General features: G+C 42.4%; 1 protein-coding gene across 1 annotated transcript in view; it reads right to left on the minus strand.

The window, feature by feature from the left end:
* The window catches only part of Cfap61 (cilia and flagella associated protein 61), a 289,348-nt gene that overhangs the window by 119,366 nt on the left and 143,165 nt on the right, over window positions 1-26,817 (minus strand). Inside the window, exon 18 of the mRNA XM_027421600.2 lies at window positions 16,577-16,704. Within this exon, the coding sequence (XP_027277401.1) occupies window positions 16,577-16,704 (128 nt within the window). The remainder of the gene's footprint in view (window positions 1-16,576; window positions 16,705-26,817) is intronic.

Here is a 26,817-nt window from a genome sequence, read left to right on the forward strand (position 1 = left end):
ATATGGGCTGGCTTCCACATGCTTGGCAGTTACTTCTTGGTCTCCATTCTTAACTGGTGATGGGTTCAGCATGCGGCTTTGAGAAATGCTTTCTACTAGGTCCAATTTATATGTAAATACTGGGACCGGGATAATGACTTCAGCTACAAAATGTCAATGATGACATAATTAGGCTTGGTAGGCACTAAAGTAATGATGTAAGTTAGAAGTTATATTATTTCCTGAGAATTAGAAAATGTGGTTTGGAAAACAAACCCATAAACTAGTTTACCTACAATGAACAATTATAGGGGGGAAATTGTTCCCTTCTAGATATATCTGTCAACTTTGAGGAAATGTCTACATAAATGGTTCCTAAACCGGGCTGCATTGCAGAATTATCTGTAGTCTGTGAAACACATGTATTCCTGGGATCTGCTCCAGCTCATTGGACTTTGGGGGCCCAGAAACAATATTTCTATAGCTCTCCTCACTCCGACTCAAATGGCTCACCTATGTGAATATAGTCTGGTGCTTACAGAAAGATCACTCAACATTAGTCCTAAGTCTAGGAAGTGATTCACAGCATTTTCTCCAGCACACATTGTTGAAATAAAATAAGGTAATTCAAAGGTTTTTTAAAAGCCAAAAGTGTCTTACTATATTGGTAATTTTGGACTATTTCTTTGAAAGGAATTATCTTCTAAGTATTATAGTTAGAGATAAATATGGTCTTCAGAGTCATTTTCTCACTAGATGATCTAGTCTGGTCTGGGTTTCACACAGTGCCTCCCGGAAGTCCCACCCTCCAGAGAGGAAAGCCACCTGCTACAGTTTAGATTTCAAATATTCCCCTAGGAGCCACGTGTAGAAGGCTTGCTCTCCAACCTGAGGTGCTACATGGAGGGGGTAAAACCTTGAGGAGGTGGGAGGTAGGGCAGGAGGGAGGGAGAGAGGGAAGACCGAATGAAGGGAGGTAGGACAGAGGGAGGAAGAAGTAGAAGGAAGAAAGAAGTTATATTATTTCCTGGCTAGATTCTAAAAACAAGCTTTGGGGGGTTAAAACATAGCCCCTTTCTTCTTTTCTTTGCTTCCTGGACACCCTGATGTGATACCTGTGCCACACATGATCCCTGTCATGATGTTGTCCTTCACCAAGGCTCAAAGTGACAAAGACAAGAGACCATGGACTCAAACCTCTGAAACTGTAAGCTAAAATAAACCTGTCTTCCTTTTTGGATTTTTCTCAAGCATTTTGTCATAGTGATGGGGCTATGATGAGCAGTCCACCTGTCATGTCTACTGAGGGGCTCCCATGCCTGTGTTTGCAGACTCAGATCTTTCTGTGCCTCTCTTTCTATCCAACATCAAGTGATAACAGGGCCCAGTCTGATAGCCCCTTATTCCCCCCAGAGCATTTATTTGTAGTTCTGCCTGTATCAGGATAAGGAACTCAACAGGCATTGGCCAGTCCTTCTGGGCTGCAGCAGCCCTAGAGACAACCCAAGAAAGCTGTTCTCAGAACTCAGTGCCTTTAGAGTCCCCTGCAGGTTTTGGACTAGGTCTTGACAGACTTGAGGATCTACACCTCACACAGTCTCCAGGAAATATTGAAAGTTATGGGCAGGAGACGACAGCTCTGACTTCTGGCACAAAGAAGAAATAAAGAACTGTATTTGTCAATACATCTTTTTTAATCCTAGCAAAAATTTCTGGTGATCTTGTAAAGGGTGACAGGTCTAAAGGACTCTAGACAATAAGGGTGGCACAAAATCCTCTTTTCTGAACCCTTGCTTTTCTGCTGCTGTTGTCTGTGCCCATATGCTTTGAAAAGGACAACTATAAGAATACTGATGAGACATAAGTGAGCAGCTAAGGAAACTAAGGAACACGAGGGATGTCTAGTCGATGATCTAGGGTCTGTCCATATCATCTTGACCCACCTGGTCATCTGCAAATGGTTCACCAGCTACCAGCACTCCCCTGCCTCTTTCTGCCAAAGAGCATCCTCTAAACATGGGAGGTAAAGGAAGATGCTGGAAGAACAGTTCAGAATATCAATCATGAAGCAGGACAAAGGTGGGTGGATACTAGGGCATCCTCACCCCACAGAGGGACCATTTTCAGCATCTCTCTCCAAGGACCCTAACAGGATGTGGACCTCAGCTACCCAGCTACTCAGTAGCTGACTGACAGCTATGTTTTGGTGGGGATGTATCCTTCTCTCCCTTGTCCAAATGCCATCTTGTCAGATGGTTTCCAGACTATTCCTGTAACATGAATTAATAAAAGACCCAGAGACTAATATTGGAGTTCAAACTTCAAGCTGATGACCAGAACAGCAAAGCAGCTGGCCACTAGCTTCTTACCTCTACCTCAGGCTGAATGGGCTGATCCTGTCTCCAAGAGCTCTCACCAAATCTCAGACTGCTGCCTCTCCTCAGTCTGGCTAGAGAATGAATGTCTCATACTGACTACTTGCTCCTGTCATTTGTACCCCCTCTCAGTGCTGGGATTAAAGGTATGAGCTATATATTCCCACACCACACCCTAGTTCTTGGTTTTCAGCTCATTTTGAAGGAACATAAACCAAGACAGGGATGCTGTTATTATTTTTAAGTTACCTAATAGCAGAAGATGATAGTGAAGCAGGCCAAACACAGAACTCAAGTCCTGGGTACCTGCTCTGCACTTTTGTGGAGATCATGAAGAATACATCTCATATCTAGCACACATAACTCAAAAGAAACACCAAGAACCTATTATAATGATGGTAAGCTAACCCCTGCCCTCAAAAAAGGCGTAACATTGACTAAAAAGGATTGCATGGAGGGCTAGTTCTATGTGTAAACTTGGTATCAAGAGACAGGAAATGCTTCTAAAAGGAGAAAGAATAATGACTTTAGCAAATGAAGATGCTTTCATTTAATACTAACTACATTTAAATATTGGAATTGGATTAGGAAGCCTGGTTATGATCTGTGGACCAGGTAGGTGTCCCAGATCATTCTTTTCTGATGGCTCAACGTCTAATCATTCTGCTGGAGGCCAGTAGGGGGAGCTCAGAACACTGAGCCTCTGGGTTTGGCATGATCTCCTCCATTGTAGCTCCTCTCAAGCCCAGCCACCAGACTGGCCTTGGTATGGGTCCCTGGTGACCTCTCTGTGGTTCCAACACTACATCAGGGCAAGATATGACCTGCCCCACCATCTGTCTCCAGTGGCTTCTTGCTCCCCAGGCTTTAGGAAGGTGATATGAGCATGCCATCGTCCTTGTCATTGTGCTACTTGGGCCCTGGTGTGAACAAAGCAACTGGGGGGCGGGGGAGCACATACCCTTCAGCTCCTGTGACAGAGACCCAATCACAATCAGCTTGCTCATGGGGGTTGGCTCTAAGATCAACGAGCAAGCACTGACTATTATTAGTCACCTAATTAGTGACAGGCCACACTGAAGGTTTCAGATGTCCTCAGACAAACATAAAGACAAAGAGTGTAATTAAGCCGCTGGCCCTAGGCTGGCTGCTGCCAGTGCCCACAGCTGGGCCGGATACTGAGTGGAACTGTGGGACCTGATAACAGGGTTATGGTAACTTGGAGGCAGAGCTATAAAACTTCCTGGTTCTATTCTATTCTTTACCTCAGTTTGCTCAACCAGATGAGAGATCCATGTCTAGGCTCGGGAGTCTAAAGCTCTGTCCACTGATGAGGTTTTTTTGTTTCTGTTTTGTTGTTCTTGTTGCTTATTTGCTTTGGGAAAGTGTCTCACTCTGTAGCCCTGACTGTTCTGGAACTCAGAGATCTGCCTACTTCTGCCTCCTGAGTTTTGGGATTAAAGGTGTGCACCACCATGATTGACTTGGTCATTTTGGAACAAACTTTTCTCAGTATTAGTTCCAGATGGGACAGTATTGGCTTCATGGTGCCTACCAGGGCCTCTTGTGAATCACAGTATAGAAAGTGCTCTGGGGACACCTCTCAGGGCTGTTTCCAGTTAATGTTATCCCACGGATCATTTCTACATTTTTCTAGTGCCATCTTGGGCCCCTCAAGAAGTTGATTTTGCCTTGGAATTGACTTAGTAAGCTTTGAGATCAAAAGAGATATAGGCATTGTGCAACACAAGAAAACATCCTAAAACACAGAAGCATAGCGAGAGACATAATGGAATAGAATAAAATAGTAACTACTTCCATTCAGTGAGTTTATGCCCAAAAGATAGCAAAAAGGACATCCTTATGAATAATAGTGGACAAAATGCATTGAGCTGGGATTCTGTGGGGCAGGCTCTGAGGTTGCCACATCTAATGAGCTTATAGATGACACCCATGCCACCAGTCCACCGACCAGACTGTGGACAAGAAGAATAGAAAAACAAAACAAGTCAAGAGAGCTAGCTCCAGTCTCTGCATGCTTCACAGGCAGAACATTTCCATGGTCCTTTGCAAAGATGATTTTAGAAAACCCAGCATATTCAAAGTATTGCATCTAAGGAGTTCAGCTGGACTACGGTAGGTGCACAGGATGAGCAATGAAAGTCTATTTACCAAGCAAACAGAAAATGCAAATAAGCCAGTATAACTTGATTACTTGGATGATTCATAAAGTAGGCTTCCAATCACAGTTATTCACAAGAGAAAATGAGGGTCACTATACAATAGGTTTGCGAAAAAGAAACTAGTTTCAGACCTGAATGTTAAATCATTATAACTAGGCTCCAACACATCTTCATTAACTGAAACAGGAACCATTGTAATCAATACATTTTTGCTAATGAGAAATAAGGTGGTTTTTGTTGTTGCTGTATAGTCTTGTAGTATAAAAATCCATGATGATTCAGGATTTGAGGAACCCCTCAAGCATTTTCTGCATCCTGCTGGCTGTGAAAACATTTTCCCATGCAGAAAGCTTGAAGAAGTGGTGGTTGGTGGAAGACGAGGTGAATATGGTGGATAAGGCAAGACTTGGTAGCCCAACTTATTCACCACGTGCTGGACGTGCCATGTGTGATTGGAAATTGTGGAGAAAAATTGGGCCCAGTCTGTTGACCAATGCTGGCTGTGGGGCGATGCAGTTTTCAGTAGATCTCATTGATTTGCTGAGCACACTTCTCGGATGTAACTTTCAGTGGCACCGGAAGGCTGAAGTGGATCAGAAGGGCAGAGGACACCAAAGAGTGCCCAACACCATCATTTGCTTCACATTTGGCTTTGAGAAGGGCTTTGAAGCTTTGAGTCTTGGTTCAAGCACTGAACTGAGCCAGTTGTTATAAACAATCCAGTTCCTGCGGCAAGTCACATGCCAACTGAAAATAGTTCATTGTTGTTCTACTATAGAATAAAACAAGATGACAGTTCAAAGTGACAGTTTGAAAAAACCTGCATTCAGCTCATGAGGCATGCACTTTCTGAGTTTCCCACTCTTCCAATTTGCTTCAAATGCCAGCCAGACATTGCATGGCCTATACTGAGTTCTTTTGAAAATTTCTCAAGTTGTGATAAGAAAATCAGCTTTGATACTGCTCTCAACTGGCCACAGTCAACTTCCCATAACAACCACTATGCTCCTCGTCTTCCTTTGCAGCTTTTCCAGAACCACTGCACTGCCTGGTGGCAGCTCCTGGGCCAAATAAGTTGTTTACATTGCTTTAAGGCCCATTTTGAACTCAAGGAAGAAAACAGTTCAAAATTGCATTTGGTTTAACATCATCTTCACAGTATAAAATAAATATGAGAGAAACAGAATACATTATTAGCAAAAACTAATGTGACCAAAGCTCATGAGGTTGACGTGTGACATAACCGCAATTACTTAAGAGTGCATTCTAATACCAAATGACAAATTTCAATAAAGGAAAAACTGTAACTTTCATACCAGCCTCATATTAACAAAAGGGAACAGTCCAAGAAGACACAACACAGATGCGAAAATTCTCAATACATGCAAGTCAAGTTCAAGAATATACTAAGAAAATATACACCATGACCAAGTTAGTTTCATTCCAGAGATACAAATACAGTTCAGCACACACAAATCAATAAGTATATGGCAGCACATAAATACACTTAAAGCCATAAACCACATGGTCACTATCAATAGAAGCATTAAGGATTTTGACCAAGTTCACCATTGCTCCATGATAAGAGCCCTAGAGAAACTAAGAATAGAAGGAATATTCATCAGCATAGTGAAGGCTGTGTATAACAAACCTATAGCCAACACTGGTCTGAATGAAAAAAGAAATGAAAGCCTTTAATCTAAAATCAGAAAAATGACACATTTTTCTACTCTTATTCATTATAGTGCTAGAAGTCTTAATTAGAGCAAGATGAAAAACAGAAATAATAGCAATAGAAATTACAAAGAAGCCAAATTATCCCTATTTGAAGACAATATAATTCGGTACTTTAAAGACCCTAAAGACTCCACCAGGAAACTCTTAGATCTACACAACACTTTTAGCAAATTAGCAGAGCACAAAATCAACATATAAAAATCAGTAGTTTTGCCGGGTGTTGGTGATACAGGCCTTTAATCCCAGCACTCGGGAGGCAGAGGCAGGCAGATCTTTGTGAGTTTGAGGCCAGCTTGGTCTCCAGAGTGAGTGCCAGGATAGGCTCCAAAGCTACTCAGAGAAACCCTGTCTCAAAAAACCAAAAAAAAAAAAAAAAAATCAGTAGTTTTCCCGTATACCAGTAATGAACATGCCAATAAAGAAACAAAGGAGGTACATAGCCATTCACAAGATCTTAAAAAATAAATACCCCAGGAAGGTAAAGACCTCTGCATTAAAATCTTGTGTGTGTGTGTGTGTGTGTGTGTGTGTGTGTGTGTGTGTGTGTGTTTGTGGTGTATGCACATACACGTGTGTACTCAGAGGCCAGAGGAGATGGTCAGTGTCATGTTCTATCATTCTCCATGGTATTCCCTCGACACAGTGTCTCATTGAACCTGGTGCTGGGATGGTGGTACCCAAATCCCAGGAGTCCTCCTGTCTTTGCCCCCCGAAATGCTGATGATACAGGCACATAAGACTATACCTGGCTTTTTACATGGACTCTGGATTTGAAATCAGGTCCCAATGCTTATGTAGAAGCATTCTGACACACTTGAGACATCTCTCCAACTGTGCAACAGAAAGTTTAAAACACCAAAGAAGGAAATGGAAGACACTAGAAGATAGAGAGACTATCCATGCTCATGGATTGGCAGAATATATATGAAATTACTGAAAGTGGACTACAGATTCAACACACTCCCCACCAAAATCCCAACATTATTCACAGAACCAATTAAGTAATCCTAAAATTCCTAGGGAGACAGCCACAAAACCTTCAACCTACAGTTTGTGCTGCCTGCAGGAGTGTTCTGGGACCAGAGCCTAGCAGAATCCTCTTTAAAGACACCAGAGAGACCTCATCCAGCAACTGATGGGAGCAGATGCAGAGTCCCCTAGCCAAACATTAGGCAGAGCTCAGGGAGTGCTGTAAAGGGGGTCAGGGAGGAAGGGTTGGAGGAACCAGAACCAGAGAGGTCAGGGACACCAGAAGAGCATGGCCCTGCACCGAATCAACTGCCCGGGACTCATGGTGGTGCACAGAGATCACAGAGCCCGCAGGGGTCTGACGTAGGACCTCTGCATATATGTTAGGGCTGAGTAGCCTGGTGTTCTTGTGGGACTTCTAACTGTGGGAGCAGGGGCACTCACTGACTCTTGCTTACTTAGGGGACTCTTTTCCTCCTACTGGGTTGCCTTATGAACCCTTGATGTGGTGATCTATGCCTGGTTTTATTGTAAGTTGTTATGCTGTGTTTGGTTGATGTCCCTGGGAGGCCTGCTCTTTTCTGAAGGGAGGTGGGGGGTGTTAGATCTCAGGGAGAGGGGAGGTGGGGGAGGGTAGGGAGCAGAAACTGCAGTCAGGGTGTAATATATGAGAGATGAATAAAAAGAAAATCCTAGGGAGAACAAAAAGACCCGTTGCAGGCAAAGAATTCAAAGCAGAAAGATCAGTGCTGGGAACCTCACACCTGGCCTCAGATTATACTATAGAGCTACAGGACTGCAAACAGCATGAGACTGGTACAGAAACAGGCACATATAGCAATAAAATCGAAGACCCAGAGGAATGCTCCCATGCTGCTAAAGCCACCAAGCTTTAACAAGGAGTCAAAGTGTACACTGGAGAAATGATGGCATCAACAACAAATGGTTCTGAAAACACCAGACATCCACATAGGGAAGAATGAAACTAGGTCTAACTCTCTCAAGCTACATGAAAATTGAATTTAAAGCAGATCAAATACCTTAATGTAACACTCAAATCTCTGAAAGTGCCAGAAGAAAACATAGGGGAACATTTCAAGATGTCTTTGTAGGCAAAGTCTTTTCAAAAAGGACTCTAGTAACCAAGGAAATTATACCAAGAGTTGACAATGAGGATGTCATGACATTAGAAAGCTCCACACAGCAAAGGAAACAGCTTAAAGGATGTGAGAAATAACTTTACCAACATCGGACAGGAGATTAACACCTATAATCCATAAAGAACGAGAAAAACCCTAATACCCCCCAAATAATTCAATAAACAGACAGGAAAATTGATAGAAAACACAGTTTTCAAAAGAAAAAGTAAAAATGTCCAATAAACAATTGAAAAGGTGTTCGATATCCTCAGCCACTGGAGAAACACAAACTAAGTCACACTAAACATGCATCTACATTGAGCTTACTATCATCAGGAACAGAGATGACAACAGATGCTGGTGAGATAATGAGTAAAGAGGAGCCCCTAGTCACTGTGGATGGGACTGTAAATTGGTACAGCCACTGTGGAAGCCAGTATGGAGGTTCCTCAAATACCTGGAAGCAGAACTACCGTATGCTTTGGCTACACCGTGGTACATGTCCAAAGGAAAAGCACACCACAGAGATACCTGCACACGTCCACTGTTGCCTTGTTCACACCAACCGAGATATGGAACCAGCCCAGATGTGTATCCACGGATGAATGGGTGAAGAAAATGTAGCATATAGATGCAATGGAGTTTTATTCAGTCTCAAAGAGGAGTGAAAGTATGCCATTCACAGGAGAAAAAGATGGACCAGAGATGTTCGTGGTGAACAAAACATAAGCCAAACTCAGAAAGGCAAATACCACATTTTCTCTCTTATGTAGAATATATACACACTTATTTATAAACACATACATGGGTGCAGACCTGAAATGAAGGCAGGAAAGCTATGAGGTGGAAGAAAGGGATTTAAGGGGGGGACAGAGAGGTAATAGAAGATAAGAAAAATAAAATACCGCTCTTCTAGATGAGAAATCTAGACTTAGCTGGATGGATGTGCACATATATGTGAAATGAAGGCAGAAAGGAGACTATTTGGAGAGCAAAAGGCAACTAGTCAGAGGAGGAAGGATGGGGAAGGCAGTGTAGGGCAGATGTGTGAAGGGAGACTAATGCAGGTGTGTGAAAATGTCATAATGGAAGCCATTATTTTATATCCTGACTAAAACATTAGTGAAAATAAATAACAGATAACATCTTGTGCACTCCCCCACCCCCATTGGAGACAGTCATCTGGTGTATTTCAGGCCTGAACTTAACTATGTAGCTCTAGCTGGCCTGAAACTCCTGGCAATCCTCCTGCCTCGGCCTGAGTGTTGTGATTATAGGCTGACACACATGACCTACCTTTTAAGTCTTTTCAGTCTTACTTTCTTGGTGAGACTATGACTCCTGATCCCGTGGAAAGCTCCTGGGCTTCAATGTGGTGCTCTTTTTCTAGAACTAGTATTGTCCTGATGACTGACATGTGCCTTTTAATTTGAGAATAAGGAGTTCATTCTAGCCTTGCCTAGGGTTGCTCAAGTTCCTTGCCTAGGGTGGCAGAACCTGAGGGTCCCATGATGCGACCCTCCATCAGTACAGATGAGGACAGGATGGCTCTTGGGGCCACATGCTTCAGCAGTGGTTAGGAGTACAGGTAGGCTAACTACCAATGCTATTTTTTCTCCATTTCTCAGTAGTTGAAGTTCTAAAATGTCTTGCTAAGAGCAGTACTGACAAGAACGTAAATAAAACATCCAGGTGTCCCAAACCAAGAACTTTCTATCCCAAAGACCCAGGCAGTGACTGGTCCACTATCCCATCAGAACTGCAGTTTTGGAATAACACAGGACCATTACCTAGACGCCCTGAGCACTGTGAAATTATCCCCAACTCCCAGTAATATATCGTTAGGCCTATTCTCCCCAATCAATCTTGTACACCACAATCAACCTTCTATACAGAAAGCCAGCATTTTAGTCCTTTATGTTCCCCACTCCAAGTAAACTGTTTTGTTAGGTCAACTGTTGACTCTTACAGAGGTCTTTGCCTGGTAGAGCAGGAGATAGAAGAGAAGGTTAAACCACCCGGGCAGACGGAGCCATCCCTGGCCCTTCCTTGGCTTCCTTCCCAGCTGTTTCCTGGCAGTGCCCTTAGGACTCAGATGCGGAAGACATGGGAGAGGAAACAGATTACCTGCACCTGCCTTTACCCTGCATGACCTCGCTCACACTCCCTCATGGGACTCCTGGCAACTGCAAAAAGAGCCAAGAGCAGGGCTTCCAGCTCCTCCACCCAATGCTGGCTTATGCCTCTAGGGAAGTACTTGCCACATGTCATCTGGCATTGGCGACTCTAGAGGCCATGCCATAGGAAAGATGCAGGGCTGATTTGAGCCCAAACAGCCAAAGACATGAGGATGTGTCCCCATAGATACATGGATGAACTGCAGCTAAGGTTCAGTAGAACTTTAGGAAAAAAATAAAACCAAAACCAAAAAAAAAAAAAAACAGATTCCCCAAGCAGGAGTGGCCGCATATGCCTCCAATCCCAGAAAATTGGAAGATGGATGAAAGAGAATCGCAAGGGTGAGGCCCATGCTGGGAAACACAGTGAGATTGCACCCATTAAATTATTTTTAAAAATCTAACCTCCTAATCTCCTGCACGCTCTCATGGCCTGGAACGTACTAGGTGCTGACTCGAGGGAACCACATCAGCTATCTCACTGCACCGAAGCACCGGCAAGGACAGCTATACCAAGGACAGAGGGAGTGCGTGTCGACTGCCTTGAAAGGAAGAGATGTGCACGTTGCCATTTCTTACATGGAAAGAGTGCTGTTACATCACCAGACGACAGGACTGCCAGGTCTGGAAGAAGAGATGCCTGTGCTGAGCTTCATGTGGACTTCCCAGAAGAGCACATGGTAAGTCTATGAACGCAGCTCAAGAGCCAGGCCATGCCCACCCCTGCCCCCAAGTCTTGCTTCTAAAATGTGGGTTCAACGCCTCATGGATAGGAGGTAGTGTTTTGGTGAAATGTCTTCAATTTCATTGCAGGCCAAATTGTATATAAATTTAGTTCAAGTGGCAACTAAACCAGTAAGGTGAAATATGCAGCAAGTTACTATGGTGATTGCTAATTTAAAATAATTAAGAGAAAATAATGAGAAAATGATTTCCTCTCTCAAGGATTAGAGATCTGTAAGCTGATACCAGTCTCCTTCCAGTGAACATAATCTCTGTAATGAAGATGGAGAATTGTGAATGCTTTAAAGGGTGGCTCTGACTGGGGGATTTAATCAAACCAGCACTTACACCACAACTTATATTTCTTCTTACTGAATGTAAGTCGATTCCATAAGAGAAAAATTATATGTGTATATCTTAATGTAATCATTCTAAGCAGATCATTGGAAGTATTACAGCCAAATTAAGATTTAAGACCTGTTGATAATCATTTCTTTATTTCCCCAATTTCAAAACTCCACCCCACTAATTCATCACTCCGATATGGGCTGCATTAGGCTTGCAGCTCAGAGTCTTAGGAACAGGGACCCAGCAGGAGAGTCAAACACCCCAACTATAGTGCAGCATCCACAGGGAAATAAATGTTCATAATTTTCCTTCCTGCCATGAAATACTAAGTGGCCAGAGGCTTGATGCATTTGAGCTCTGTTGTGAATGTCAGTAACAACACACAATGTGTGCTTCTGGTTAACTGAGGTTAAGTTCTGAAGCATCAGACAAGCTGGCTAGAAACTGGCTCTTTTCTTTTCCAGGTTAATGTGCCAACAGATGAGCAAGCCACTCACTGGTGTTGGCTTATCTTCCTGATAGTCAGGCAAGGGCATTTATTGGGTGGTGGTGTCATCAGCTAACTTCCCCCAAACTCCACTCATCCTCTGGGGCTACTAACTGTTGGCTTTAAGAGCAGTTACAGTGAGTTGGATTTTCCTGTCTCCCTCTGGCCTTAGAGCGTCTACAGCTTTAAACAATAGCTGGAGTTTTTCATGTGGCCCCGAACAACTGGAGGAAAATGGTCTCTTTCCATTCAGGTCTCCGTGGCCTCTAAACCCCGGCCCTTTACAAATATCTGATAGAGCTGGGTAGGGTGGTGCACACCGCTGACCCCAGCACTTAGGAAGCAGATGCAGGAAGGTCAATTTGATTTGCTTAGTAGAATTCCAGGCCAGCCAGGACTACACAGTGAGACTTTGTCTAAAAACAAACAAACAAACAAACAAACAAATAAAATAAAGACAATGATTTCTCTGGTACATGTGCCAGTTAGTAGAAATAAATCTCATTGCTGTGTTCTATTTGCTGTGAAGAGACACCATGGCGATTCATAAAATGAAGCATTTACTTGGGGTTTGCTTAAAGTTTCAGAGGTTAAGTCAATTATCGTCAGGGTGGGGAACATGGCAGCACATGGGCAGATATGGCAGCTGAGAGGTCTACATCTGGATCTGTAGGCATCAAGAAGAGAGACTCTGGGACTGGCTTGGGCTTTTGAAACCCCAAAACCCACCCTCAGTGACATACTTCCTCCAACAAGGCCACACCTCCTAATCCCTCTCAAGTAGCATCACCCCCTAATTACCAAGAATTCAATGATTTGAGCCTATGGGGACCATTCCTATTCAAATCACTACAGATAGCACCTTGAAAGGTAAACTATTGTTAAAAACCCATGCTGGTGGAGATGTGGAGCAGGGAAACACTCATCCATTGCTGTTGAGAGTACAAACTTGTGCAGCCAGTAAATAGAATCCCTGCGGCAGTTCCTCAGAGAGTTGGGAACCAAAATCCAGCTATACCACATTTGAGGATATATCCAAAGAGTGTTTCATCTTACTGCTGAGAGACTCACTCAAACATGTTCATTGTTGCTCCCTCCTACAGCATATGGGAACAAATATGGAGACCCACAGCCAGATAATATGCAGCCAGTGAGAGATCTTGGCATACTCAGCCCTAAAAGGGATGTCTCCATCAAATTCCTCCCATCAAGGCTCAGGAAACTGCAGAAAAGTGAAAAGAGTGTAAGGGCCGGAGGGGATAGGGGACAAGTCTGTCTAATCACACAGAACTGATGTATAGGTCCTTGGAGCAAATATTATGGCTTCCAGGTTTTTGTTTTTATGGGATTCCTGTGAGACAAGTGTGTGTGTGTGTGTGTGTGTGTGTGTGTGTGTGTGTGTGTGTGTGTGTGTGTGTGTGCGCGCGCGCGCGCGCACATTCCTTGTGCTTCTTATTTGGTTCTTTTACTTGTTTGTTTTGTCCTGCTAAGTTTTGCTTTTGTTTTATCTTATTGTTGTTTAAATGCCTGGTTGTTGCCTAATGAGAGACAGAAAGGTTTTGTTTTGGATGGGAGAGGAGGAGAGGATCTTAGAGGAGTTGGAGGAGGGGACATAATCAGAATATATTGCATGAAAAAGTTTTACTTTCAATCAAAAAAATCAGAACAAAGTAGAACAAACAACCTAACCAAACAAACAAACAAACAAACAAAACCCTGGATACATTTCTAAGGGCAATTGAGGGAGAGAGTTAGTAGGCACAGGAGAGCTGTTGGTAGGAAATACAGCTTCAAATGTTCTAGAGCACAATTAGATAACTACAGTTGCAACAACTAATTGGATATTTCAAATTAGCTGGTAGAAAGGACTTTGTTCCAAACACAAAGATGTGACAGGTGGGAGATGTGCTAGTTACATTTTATATAGTGTTTTGAAATATCACCCATATCTACTAAATGTACACGTACTATGTATCAATCTAAAATTGAAAAAAGGGAATTTTTGCTGTTGTTGTTGTTGTTGTTGTTGTTGTTTTTAAGAGTTGATGAAGAAATCCAGTCTGAGAGAAGTCAGGAAGCATAGGGCTCCCAAGGCAGAATGACTGCCAAGGAGGGAGAGTCCAAGTTTTTCGACTCCATCCTAGGGTTCCTCTGTTTGGAGATTCAGTGAGCAGGCAGATGGGGAGAGACTGGTGAAAACTGGGAGTCCTTAGGAACTGCCCATTTCCTAATTTCCTAAGAGGAAATGGGCTCTAAAGGGTAGCAGTTAAGAGAACAGCATGGGAAGCCACACAAACCTGCCTTTCCCCAAGGGTTGTGCCCTAATGTCTGGCATGGGGCTGGAAGAGAAGTTCTGCCTAAATACCTATCTTTGAGGCATAGCCAAAATGAGCTCCCAGGGCTGGGGCTCCTGCTGCCCAAGGCTGGTGATCTGAGTTTAGATACCTGGGACCCATACAGTAGAATGAGAGAACCAACTCCACAAAGTTCTCCTGTGACTTCCACACATGTAAAAGTGTGCTGCATTTGTTTCTGCTACATTTGTTTAACAATGCAAAGATGTGTTACATTTTTTATGCTGCATTTATTTAATGATGTAAAGATAGATGTGTTGCTTTGCCTGCCTAAGGTACCTGACTGGTCGAATAAAAAGCTGAACATCCAATAGCTAGGCAGTAGAGGGATAGGCAGGTCTGGTGGGCAGAGAGAATAAAGTAGGAGGAGAAATCTAGGTCCAAGACAGGGGAGAATAAGAAGAGAACAAGGTACTCGAGTAAAAAGGGAGATGCCTGGGGCCAGTCAGCAAGGCAGCTGCCAGCCAACCAGGCATGGAATAGTGCATATAGAATGAAACAAAGGTAAAAAGCACCAAGACAAAATGTAGATGAAGAGAAACAGGTTCATTTAAGTGATAAGAGCCAGTGGGACAAGCATAAGAAAAGCCCGAGCATTCATAACTAATAAGAAGTCTCCGTGTCATGATTTGGGAGCTGGTTGGTGGCTCAAAAGAAAGCCTGGTACACACATGTATCTTGGCATGCTCCAGCTTTTTCACTTACAATAAATAAATGTAATAAAATTTATTAGGCATGGTGGTGCACACCTTTAGTACCAGCACTTGAGAGTCAGAGGCAGGCAGATCTATGTGAGTTTGAGGTCAGCATGATCTAACCAAGGGCAGAGAAACCATGAGTATATGGTGCACCAGTTATAGAATCTCAAACTCATACCTCAACCCATTTTGGAGCTTTCAATTCTGCCTTCCTGGTGTGGGCTTTAGGAATCTAAATCCTTACCAAAGACTTGATGTGATTCTTATGATTGCCCTGATAAAGTAAACACGTGTAGAAGAGGACCAGCAGAGGCTTTTGGGAAGGGGTCATATGGCACCAGTTTTATACAGTCTAGGCCTTACAATCTTTGCTGAGGTACTCAACTTTGTAAATGAGGCACAAAAATACTCCCAAGGAAGACATGAAAGTGAATATAGCTGTGATCCAATGAGTTTACTGACAAATCATTGGTCCTACTCTGTCCCACATCTAGAATGTTCCACTGGTTCATGAGTCCACACAGCTGTGCAATGGGTTGGCAAACAAACTCAAAGTGTTTTCTCAAGTGGGGAGTTTCCCATGTTTGAACAATTGCAAGGTTTTGGGAAATCAAACCCAATAATGGCTGTGCAATAGCCACAGAAAGTGGACACAAAGGTGTTTCTTGGAAATGAATGTGGTGCTGGAGGAATGGCTCAGTGGCACACAGCACTTTCTGTTCTTCCGGAGAACTGAGGTTCAGTTCTCAGCATTGGCGTCTGGTGAGTCACAACCAACTCTAACTCCAGTTCCAGGGAGTCAGATGTTACGGTGTTTTCTTGTCCCGCCAGGTCCTACCGCCTTTCTCAGCCCCAAATAAACACACAGATGCTATATTAATTATTAAACTGTTGGCCAGTGGCTAGGGCTTCTTATTGGCTAGCTCAGTCTTAATTATTAACCCATTTCTATTAATCTAAGAATTTCCATGTGGTCTTATCTTAACAGAGAAGGGTCTGGATCTGTTACTCCTTCGAGGAGTACATGGCGACTCTTCGAGGTCTCTTCCTGCCTACTTTTCCCAGAATTCTCCTTGTCTTCTAGTCCTGCCTTTCTCCCTGCTGCTATAGGCCAAACAGTGTTTTATTAATCAACCAATAAGATAAATATATATATATATATATATATATATATATATATATATATAGACATCCCCCATCAGTCAGATGCCTTCTGGTCTCCAAGGGAACCTGCATGCATGTGGTGCACAAACTCACACAGGTGCGTGCACACACACACACACACACACACACACACACACACACACACACACACACACACACATTAAAAATATATATAAGGTACAAGAAAAAAATTATCTCTTGAAAATAAACAGATAAATGACTAAATAGAATGAAAGAACTCACCAAAACACCAGTGTCTCTAAGAATGAAATGCCAACACTGGATGCACCAACCACAACGATTCTGGCATTGACAGTGACTTTCGGTTCTAACGTTAGTTTTCTGTTTGTGTGGTATAAGGCATAACTTGCCTGCAAGAAAACAAAGAGAAAAAAAACTTGAGGAAAATGTACCTGAATCAGCACCCCAGATGAACAATTAAGGCACTACTAAGCCAACCCTTTGCAGGAAACCAAACCCAATAATGGCCACAGAAAGGGGGGTATATAGGTGTTTTTAGGAAATAAACGTGGTGCTGGAGGAATGGCTCAGTGGCACACAGAACTTGCTGCTCTTCCGGAGGACTGAGGTTCAGTTCTCAGCATTGACATCTGGAGAGTCACAACCTCTAACTCCAGTTCCAGGGAGTCAGATGCTTTCTGGTCTCCAAGGGAACCTGCATGCATGTGGTCCACATAAACTGACACAGGTACATGAGCATGTGCGCGCGCACACACACACACACATACACACACACACACACACACACACACACACACACACTGAAAATGAATAAATAAATATTTTTAAATGTAACAATATAGCAATTTGCTTAATATCTGGGCTTTATCACAAGAAGTGCTTGATTTGAATGCCTTTGTCTTATGGCAAATATTTCATTAAGACCCACAGATCTTAGTGATTAGAGATAGCAAGGTAAATAATCCTACAAGACAGCCAAGATATTCCCCGGGAATTGTAGTTTCCTATCTTTCCTTATGTCCAAAATGGTGAATGAAATTAAATTACATTACCCGAAGTGAAGGATTTTATTCACCTCTATGTCTTTCACATCATTTAACACAGTCAGCACTTTGTAGTCAGCAGATCCTTGACAGTATTTGTTGAATGATAAGCATTTGCTGAATGACAAAAAACATGTTGGATGCTAAGTGCTGTTCAGTCTCTCAGAGTCTCAGTATCAGACTCTAAGAAGCACGGACCATAGCTATGGTACCTTCAAAAATCCATGTTTGCAAAAAGTGATCCTGATAAGTTGTTTGGTTGATTTATCCTGAAAAGGCTGGACAGTAACAAACAAAGGCTTTACAGAGAAGGAGTGTGTGTCTGGTAGATGGAGGTGTAATTTTTGAAAGAAAATTATACAACACACTGAAAGTCGCTGGTTCTATTTTGAATTTGACACACACTTTTATTGGGTGATTTGGTGATACTCTGTGACTAGAGAATTATAATTGTCACTGACTTCGAATAAGAAACAGTGGAGGCCAGAGTCAGTGGAATGATCATATTAATATTAAATCAGCTGCAACTCATTCTCCGGATCAGAACGCTCACACCCTAGCAGATGAAATCCACTTTTCATTTTCTCAAAATCCTGCGCTCTTAGGAGTTGGAAGTCCAGTAAGCTGATGGGAGAGTCCTACTTTAAACTGCCATCCTATTCATCCTTCAGTTCTTTGGGTGTCATGTCCATAGGCTTTGACATTCACTATAGCATGAATAATAGCTGGTCTTAATAATAAAAACCCAGAGGCAGATATTGGGATTCAAGCTAAAGATCAGAAAAGCAAAGCACACAAGTCACTAGAGAGTCCTTACTTCTACTAAGGCTCAGACCAAAGAGAGATGATCCTGTCCTCAGTGTGACTGCAGACTGCAATGCTTTCCACCAAACTTCACACTGCCCTGAGACTGCACTGAGCTCCTGCCTTATATTCCTCTCTAGTGCTGGGATTAAAGGTGTGTCATGGGACCAAAGGTGTGAGCTCTGTTTCTCTTTAGACTCTCATGTCACACAGGGTGGCCTTGAACTCACTGAGATCCATCTGCCTCTGTTTCCAGAGTTCTGGGATAAAAGGTGTAGCCACCACTGCCTGTCCTCTATGGCTAACTAGTGGCTTAGTGTGTGTGACTAACTAGTGGCTTAGCTCTGCATTCTGATCTTCAGGCAAGGTTTATTTGTTAGATTATAAACAAAATATCACCACAATTCACCAAGTAACATCCAAGATGGGAATACTCCCTCTGTGAAGTTCTAGCCAGCCTAGCAATATGCAGGCAGAAAAAAAAATATTTAAAGGGAATTTTTAAACAAAGTTGCAAGCATCTAGACATTCCATAAATTATATTGCTAGTATCTCTTAGCATGTTTCGTTCCCTACCCCTACCTTCAAATTGAAGCCATGGATTCTGGAAGAGCCTGGGCCCACATCCACCTTAAGAAGGGGACTAAGGGACAAATCATAAAACCTTAACTCCTGCTCTACGATTGGCCCTGCAGAAACATGTGACCTGAGTTGGCCCAATCAGAGTGAAGCCCAGACCTTCCTGCTTCCTAAATACCCAAGACGCAGATGGGAAGCCTGAAATGGCAAAGTCATCATAAAGAGCAGCATCCTGGGTTGTAACACCAATGAATCACAGAGAACTACAAGAGAAATTACGTTCTCCAACTCCCAAAGCCCATGTTTACCTTTGGATTCTTCAGTAACATAAGCAATGAGTATCAGTCACACGTTACCACCATAGTGCTTCGTAACAAACCATTCCAAAGTACACTAGCTTAAAACTGTTGCTTATTCTCATTCATAAAACTCTGGGTTAGCAAGTGAGTTGATTTAGGTCAGATTCTGCTACAGCTGTCTCCATCATGTAGATTCCTGATCAACCTTGTCTGTCTGCCCTCTCTCTATATATATACATGTATGTATGTATTTATATGTATATATATGGTCTCCTCTCACTGATGAGTTAACATAATCCAAACTCCTCTTACTCATTGTTTAGCCTAGCACATTAAACATGTAGTCTAGGTTGGCCTAATTAGAGTGAAGCCCAGAATTGTCATGACTTCACAAGATGCAGATATGGACCCCAAAAGTGTACCTCATTCTCTGTTCCCTGCCCCTGCCCCACACACACCACTTCTGATGACAGACAACTGGGGCTTATCCCTATAGTAGCAATGGTAGACGTGTGAAAATCAACGATGCTTCCTATTTCCAGCCAAAACAAATCATATGCTGGAGCCCAACACTCAGTTGGGTAAAATTACCCACCTCTAATGGAAGAACCTCAAGTCATACAGCAAAGGTCATGGTCTAGGACAGGGTGAAAGGTGGGAATGACAGAGCTCAGTGCATTTCCTCAATCACTTAGGCCGTTTTGTTTCTTGTATCTGCAATTGAAAACTTCCGAGGCTGATACTTTTTCTACTTGAAAATAATGGAGGAGAATACATGTGTTTCAAGTAAACATCAGCTATACAAGACATCGAGTTCATGCTGGTTTGTGTGGGTGTTCCAGGGTTCCACACGCCCTGGCCTACTGTACTCAGCTTAATTTCCCAGACAAGCAGATCCTGTAGTCCACTTAGCCAGTCCCGGCTTTGGTGGCTCAGAGTAGAAAAGGTAGGAAGTATGGGGGTTGTTATGATGGAATCTCACAGCAGGTCTAATTAACAGACTTAAAACGCAAGCATCTTAACAGAGGTCAGAAGCCAAGCTTCCTCCCATTAGCAGGTAGGCTCAGATATTCTCTTCCACCGTGGGAAGTGTAAACTATCACTGGGCAGTAATGAAATTCCCTGGTAAAGAATTAGACATCATTCATGAAACGGCTCCAGTATCGCACATACAAAGGCAGGCAGGATGAGCAGAATGGCTTTTGTTTCCTGTACAATAGCAGTAACACCAACAGCTGCCAGGCCTCAGAAATCACCTTTCTAATGGCTAAATATGCAGAGTGGCTTCGGGGTGTCAAGAGTTAGAGATCAGTAACAGGTAAGGACAGTGTCTCAGAAGAGTAAGCATGTATCACAACGATCCTCCTGTAAACCCAATTTTGTCCCCAGGTTTTGACTGGAAACACACCTGTTGTCAGACAGGATGACCTCTCCTGATGTAATGGAGAAAGCCATCTTTTCTAAATTAGTAGATGGAGTTATAAATGCCTCAAGATTTTTTTTTCTGCCCATTGTACAAGCCTCCCTCAGTGACAAATGCAAGAGAAGGTCACTGTTTCCGCTTTTAGAGGGCTTGTTTTTCCTGTAAGCACAAAGCAGGCTGTTGTTTAGAATCTTTCCTTTATGTTTCTTCAATCTTTCATGTTTGCATGGGAAAGAAAACAGGTATGGCCAGGCAAGGCAGTGCACAGCTGTTAGCCTGTACATGCAAGGCTGAGACAGGAGGGCTATGAGTTCCAGGCCAATCTGGACTCCACAACAAGACCCTTCCTCAAAAGACCCAAACAAAACAGACAAGGAAGCCCCTCTGAACAGCTGGTGTTTTTTTCACCCAGAGCATCTACCAGAAAAATGCCTCAGGAGTGGGAGGCCCTATTAGGGCTAGATTACCTTAACAATAAATTTCAAGTGAAAGTCATTTGTTGATTCTTGTTTTACTTATTATTTTATTTTTTTAATATAGTCTCATGGAGTGAATCTGGCTTCAGATTCACTATGTAGACAGACAAGGATGATCTTGAACTTCTAACTCTCCTGTCTTCACGTCCCAAATGCTGGGATTACTGGTGTGTGCCAACACAGCCATTTTTATGTAATACTCAAGATAATTCAAGTCCATGTGTTTGTCAGGCAAGCAGTCTGGAAACTCAGCTACATCCCAACCCTTTGACTCATATTTCAAGCACAGAAATTAAATGTACCTTATAATCAAAGTATTTCCAGAATAAGCAGAGGGACTGTGAGCTCATTATGTGTAGAACAAAGTGATGGTATGGATGGAAAGTCAGATTCTTCTCTGCATCATCTTGTGGTGTATCTGTCTCCTACTTTTCTACTGGTGCTGAGTTAGAATCTTAGACAAAAGGCTGGTTCCCACCGTTGCCATGACCATGTACTCCAGCAGGAAGGACTTAGGCCATGATATATACACTAGACTTCTAAAGTTAAATGGTCTTTAAAATTGACATTGACTTTAGTAATGACGGTAAAACATAAACTTTAAATCCCATTGCTAAAGTAGGAAAAAAAGTGATAATATGGGAGACCCAGTAGAGACATTCCTGAGCTGAACTTGGAGGCTGGGGAGGGCAAGGAAACACACAGTCCAGGTAAGGTGGGAACTGAGAAATGGGCTGATAAGAAATCGGGAAGAGAGTTTTCATTTCCTATGAATGTCTGTGCATGGAAGACTGGCTGTGAGCAGAAGTCACCAGGAAGAATTTTTGGTTGAATTTTATTTTTTTTCATTATAGTGTGTGTGGTGTGTGTGTGTGTATGTGTGTGTGTGTGTGTGTTATGTTAGGAGCAAGGATAAGATGGCAATCTCAGGTTGGCTTCCTTGGTTTCATCCAGCCTGTGAGATTTTTTTTTTCTTTGTTTTGTTTGAGACAAGTTCTCTTATTGGCCTAAAGCTCATCAAGTAGGCTAGACTGGTTGGCAGTGAACCTCAGATCCACCAGTCTCTGCCTCCTCAGCATTGGGATTGTAACCATGTAACATCATACTTGGCTTTTTTTATTTTTAGAATTCATTTTCTTTTCTTTATATGTATTAGTGTTTGGCCTGCATGTATATAGGTGCGGAGGCCAAAGGGGGCACCATATCCCCTAGAACTGGTGTTAGTTTGCTGAGAACCGTATGTGTTAGGAATCTCACACGGGTCCTCTGCCAGAGTGAACTGTGCTCTATAAACTGCTGAGCCATCTCTTTAGCCCAGTGCTTGGCTTTTTAAACATAGGTTCTGGGGGATTGCGCTTAGGGACTGATACATACAAGGGAAGCTCTCTACCAACTAAGCTATCTCCCTAGCCTTCGTGAACCCCTTTTGAAGGAGTGTTGACATAATTGTTCAGAATTTTTTTGGTTAGTTCTCTTTCTAGATACCAAAATGACTAAACAAATAATGTAGGCATGTTTAGAAATACTTAGTCTTAATTCTTTTTATGATAGAATGGTATTGATGAGCACTCAGTTGAGTTTGTGCTGTGACGCACGTACCAAGAGACACTAAATACACGGTTCTGAGTTTTGCACATTTATTACCTGTTCTGTGTGTATGATACAATTTTACCTGATTATACAGACCTGAATTCCGTTGTTCTATTTAATTTAGTTTCTTTATTGCACTTACACTGAATCATAACAATGAGAAAACATTACTGAAAACTTATTTAAAAAATAGATCCACGGCTCCATGAGTCAAAGATTTTTATGCAAAAGCCTGACACCACCCCCCAGTTTGTTCCCCAGAACCCACATAGAGGTGGGAGGGGGACCAGACTTCACAGAGTTGTAGCATGCATGCACCCACCATACATTAATAACAAACAAAACTATTTTTAAAAATATATCCAAAATCTGAAGTTACTAATCTTCTAAATAAGCTAGGAAACTAGAAAGCAGTTAAAATAACGACAAACAGCACCACATAATAACTACAAGGTGGCAATGTCTTGGATTCTATTCTTTCTAAGGGCATTCTTTGGAAGTTATGATCGACTTCCAAAGTCTATCGTGGGTGAGGCCTTTTCTTTTCTTTTTTCTTTCTTTTTTAGTTCTGGCCCTGGTAGAAGTTCTGAGCCTCTTAGTTTGTTTAGGTATAAAATGGAAATAAATTAATTACACTCAGCCCTTCTCCAGCAGGCAGACATGTGGACTTATTCATTAAAGAAAGTCTTCCAGCACTTGGCACTTTCCAGGCAAAAATGTTACACAAGGTAAAATTGCCCATCTTCTCTCCACGATGCCATATGAAAGGCAAATCTCCGAAAAACACATTCGAAAAGGGCAAAACCATAAGCTCAATTTTCAGCTCATCCCCATATGTATAAAGCTTTTTGCTACAGAAAGCTTCCAAGACTTCAAAGAGAATCCAGTCTACTCACAAAATGGAGGATGCAGAGTCTAGCCCATTAGGAGTAAAATTTCTGAAACCCTTAATAAGCCTGCTTCTGCTTTATACATGCATTTTTCCCCTCCTGTGCTTCCCAATTCGCTGCTTTGTCTTTGAGAAATCCTCTGTTTTCACAAATTGAATAAAACAAATGATGACAGATTGACAGTGCTGTAAATGTCAGTGTAAGTTTCAAAGTTCAAAGTTCATGAGTGGGACCTCCTTAGGGCAAGGTATTAGAGTCTTTACCAAATAAATAAAAGGCGGTTTGTGTGGCCACTTAGAAGCAATCAACTGGAGTACCGTCCACAGACACAACAGGCAGTTTCACAAAGTTGCTCATGTAAAATTATTCTTAAAAATGCAAAGGCCGATATGAATGCCAACACCTTAGTCTGCTAGACCATAGGAAATCTGTGGAGACATGTTGTGATTTTGAGCCTTATTTGATGAGGCAAGAATAATTCTGCAGCATGGAGATTTCCTTTAAAAAATGCAAACCGTTCTTTTAATGTCTTTTGAGAACAACAGAGACTTGGGGGGGGTACTCTCAGGCCTCCTGATTGACACTAGAAGAGCATACATGAAGCTAATATGTGGGCCAAGAATGGACTCAGTCATTGCAAGGTTTGCTCACTGCCAGTTCCCCACCCCTGTACCAGATATATCAAAGTGCCCACTGAATGCCTGACTAACACAGCATAGGGGAGGGAGAACTTATGCTGACTCAGGGTGCAGAATACGTGGTCCATCATGCCAGAAAAGGCATAGCATTGCAAACAGCTCACTGCTGGGGCAAAAGGCGCTCAAGGCAGCTGGTTATACTGTAGAGAAAGCTTGATCTAGAACCTGGCTAAGCTAGAACCCGTGAAGCTCACCCTGCATACACCCTCCAGTTTTGTCCTACCTCCGAAATGGATCCACAACTTCCCACAACAATTCTCCCAGCTGGGGGCCAGGTGTTCAAACCCAAGAAACTGTGCAATAACTTTTCACATTCAACCCACAACACTCATTAAATATTCATGAAGGGAACCCAGCACTCATTTTTTGACCTCTACAAAATATTAGTCACATTACCCAGGATGCTTTTCTCATTTAAGGAACTGGTATACCTTCATTTCCTTTACAATCTTCACACCATTCCAGCAAGGAATGGGAGCTCGATGGATTTTTGTGCTATTCTCGTGAACAGTACGAATCCTTGCTGACAAAAAGTTCCTGTACCCATTACAGCTATACTACAAATCACATAATGTACAAACCTAACTGCAAACAGCTGTTGCACGTTGGGGTTCAAACTTCAAGCTGAAGCAAAGCAGCTGGCCACTAATCCTTACCGCTACCTCAGGTTGAAGGGGCTGACCCACAAGCTCTCCTCAGCATGGCTGGAGATTTCAATGTCTTCCTATCCTCAATGTGGTTGGAGAATGAATGCCTGATAGTGAGACCTTGTTCCTGTCTTTTTTTTTTTTTCTTGCTCCTGTCTTATATACCTCTCTGGAGTCCTGGGATTAAAGGCTTGAGTTCTAATTCTCTTTCAGACTGATTCACTCTAATGTATCCCTGGGTGGCCTTGAACTCAGAAAGATCCATCTGCCTTTATCTCCTGAATCCTGGGATTAAAGGTGTGTGCCGACACCTACTGACCTCTATAGTTTGTGGCTGACTTTGCTTTCTGAATCCCCAGGCAAGCTTTAATACATCATAAATAATATATCACCACAAACAGCCTAGAGAGGGTAGAAGATGATTTATCACTTATGCTGAGTGGGAAGGATGCAGCCCAGGGCTCTATGGAGGCAGAACCATGAACTGATCACAGTTTATATCTGTACAATTTACTCTCTTATTTCATGACTTCTTTTTTTGTTTTTTAAAGTGTGGTTTTAGCACCAAGTAAATTTTTTAAGGTTTTATTTATTTATTATGTATACAGCATTCTGCTTCCATGTATATATGCACACTAGAAGACAGCACCAGATCTCATTACAGATCGTTGTGAGTCACCATGTGGTTGCTGGGAATTGAATCAGGACCTCTGGAAGATCAGTCAGTGCTCTTAATCTCTGAGCCATCTCTCTAGCACCTTTATTGCATGACTTCTATCTATAAGTTTGGTCTGGGTTGATGGGGTAATGTCCTTCTGTATATATGTTTGTCTTATTGGTTGATGAATAAAACACTGATTGGCCAGTAGCTAGGCCGAAAGTACAGGCAAGGCTACCAAAGGAGGAGACTTCTGGGGAGAGGACGTAGAGAGATGCTGATAGGGAGACGCTATGCTGCTGAAGGAGTAACATGCTGGATTACAGGTAAGCCACACCCTTGTGTCAATACATAGTTTAATAGAAATGGGTTAATAATTAAGAGACAGCTAGCCAGTAAGAAGCCTAAGCCATTGACCAAACAATTTATAATTAATATGGCATTCGTGTGTTTATTTGGGACTAAACGGCTGTGGGACCAGGCAAGAAAGAAACTTCGTCCACACCAGGTGGTGCTGGAGACCCAGACATTATGTTCTCATCCCAGGCAGCACCATTACCTTGTATATGGTTGTCATGGTATTACTGGGTGGGGATAGAGGGTAGGGTGCAGCTAGGCAATTGTAGTCTTTACTAAAGTCCCTTAATCTTCTCTCATGAGTTACTTTCAGCTTGCATTTTTTCTTATCTACTCCATCTGCGCCAGCCCTTCTTGCAACCATATGTCCTACTTGCTCATTATCACTATTTTTGAGGACTTGACCTGTAACCCGTCTTTCTTTTAGGCTTTCCCACTATTTTATTTATTTTTAAATATTTTTCTTAGTGTACAAAAATAAGGGGATAATGACATTTTAATATGTGTATATCATGGCTCAAATTCACTCTCTCATCACCCTCTCTTGTTCCTGCTTCCTGCTAGTCCCCATCCTTCTCCCTCCTAATCATTCCTCTCTGTTTCATGTCATATGTGTGTGTATATAAATATAAATCTAGGTTCCTTGTATGAGAGAGAATGTGATATTTATCTTTCTTTTTTGCCCTCCTCTCAATATCCTCTCGTTCTGCCTTCCCTTTAGACCCCTTCGTCTCCACAGAGCCTAGCCTCCATGTTCACATCCTATTTATGTAGACATCACCTACATATCTAGTTTCCACATGTAAAACATGTGATAGTTGGGTCTGTTTTGTTTTGTTCAACATGAAGATCTCCAGTTCCATTCTTTTTCCTGTAAGTGACATAATTTAATTCTTCTTTGCACCTGAGTTACGCTCTGTGTGTTTATATACCACATTTTCTTTATCTGTTCCATCTGTGGATCTAGGCTGGCTCCATACTGGGGCTGTTGTGAATAGTGTACAGTAAACATGGCAATGTAAGTGTCCCTATAACATG

Source organism: Cricetulus griseus, chromosome 6 (genome assembly GCF_003668045.3).
Source record: "Cricetulus griseus strain 17A/GY chromosome 6, alternate assembly CriGri-PICRH-1.0, whole genome shotgun sequence".
Classification (NCBI taxonomy): Eukaryota; Metazoa; Chordata; class Mammalia; order Rodentia; family Cricetidae; genus Cricetulus; species Cricetulus griseus.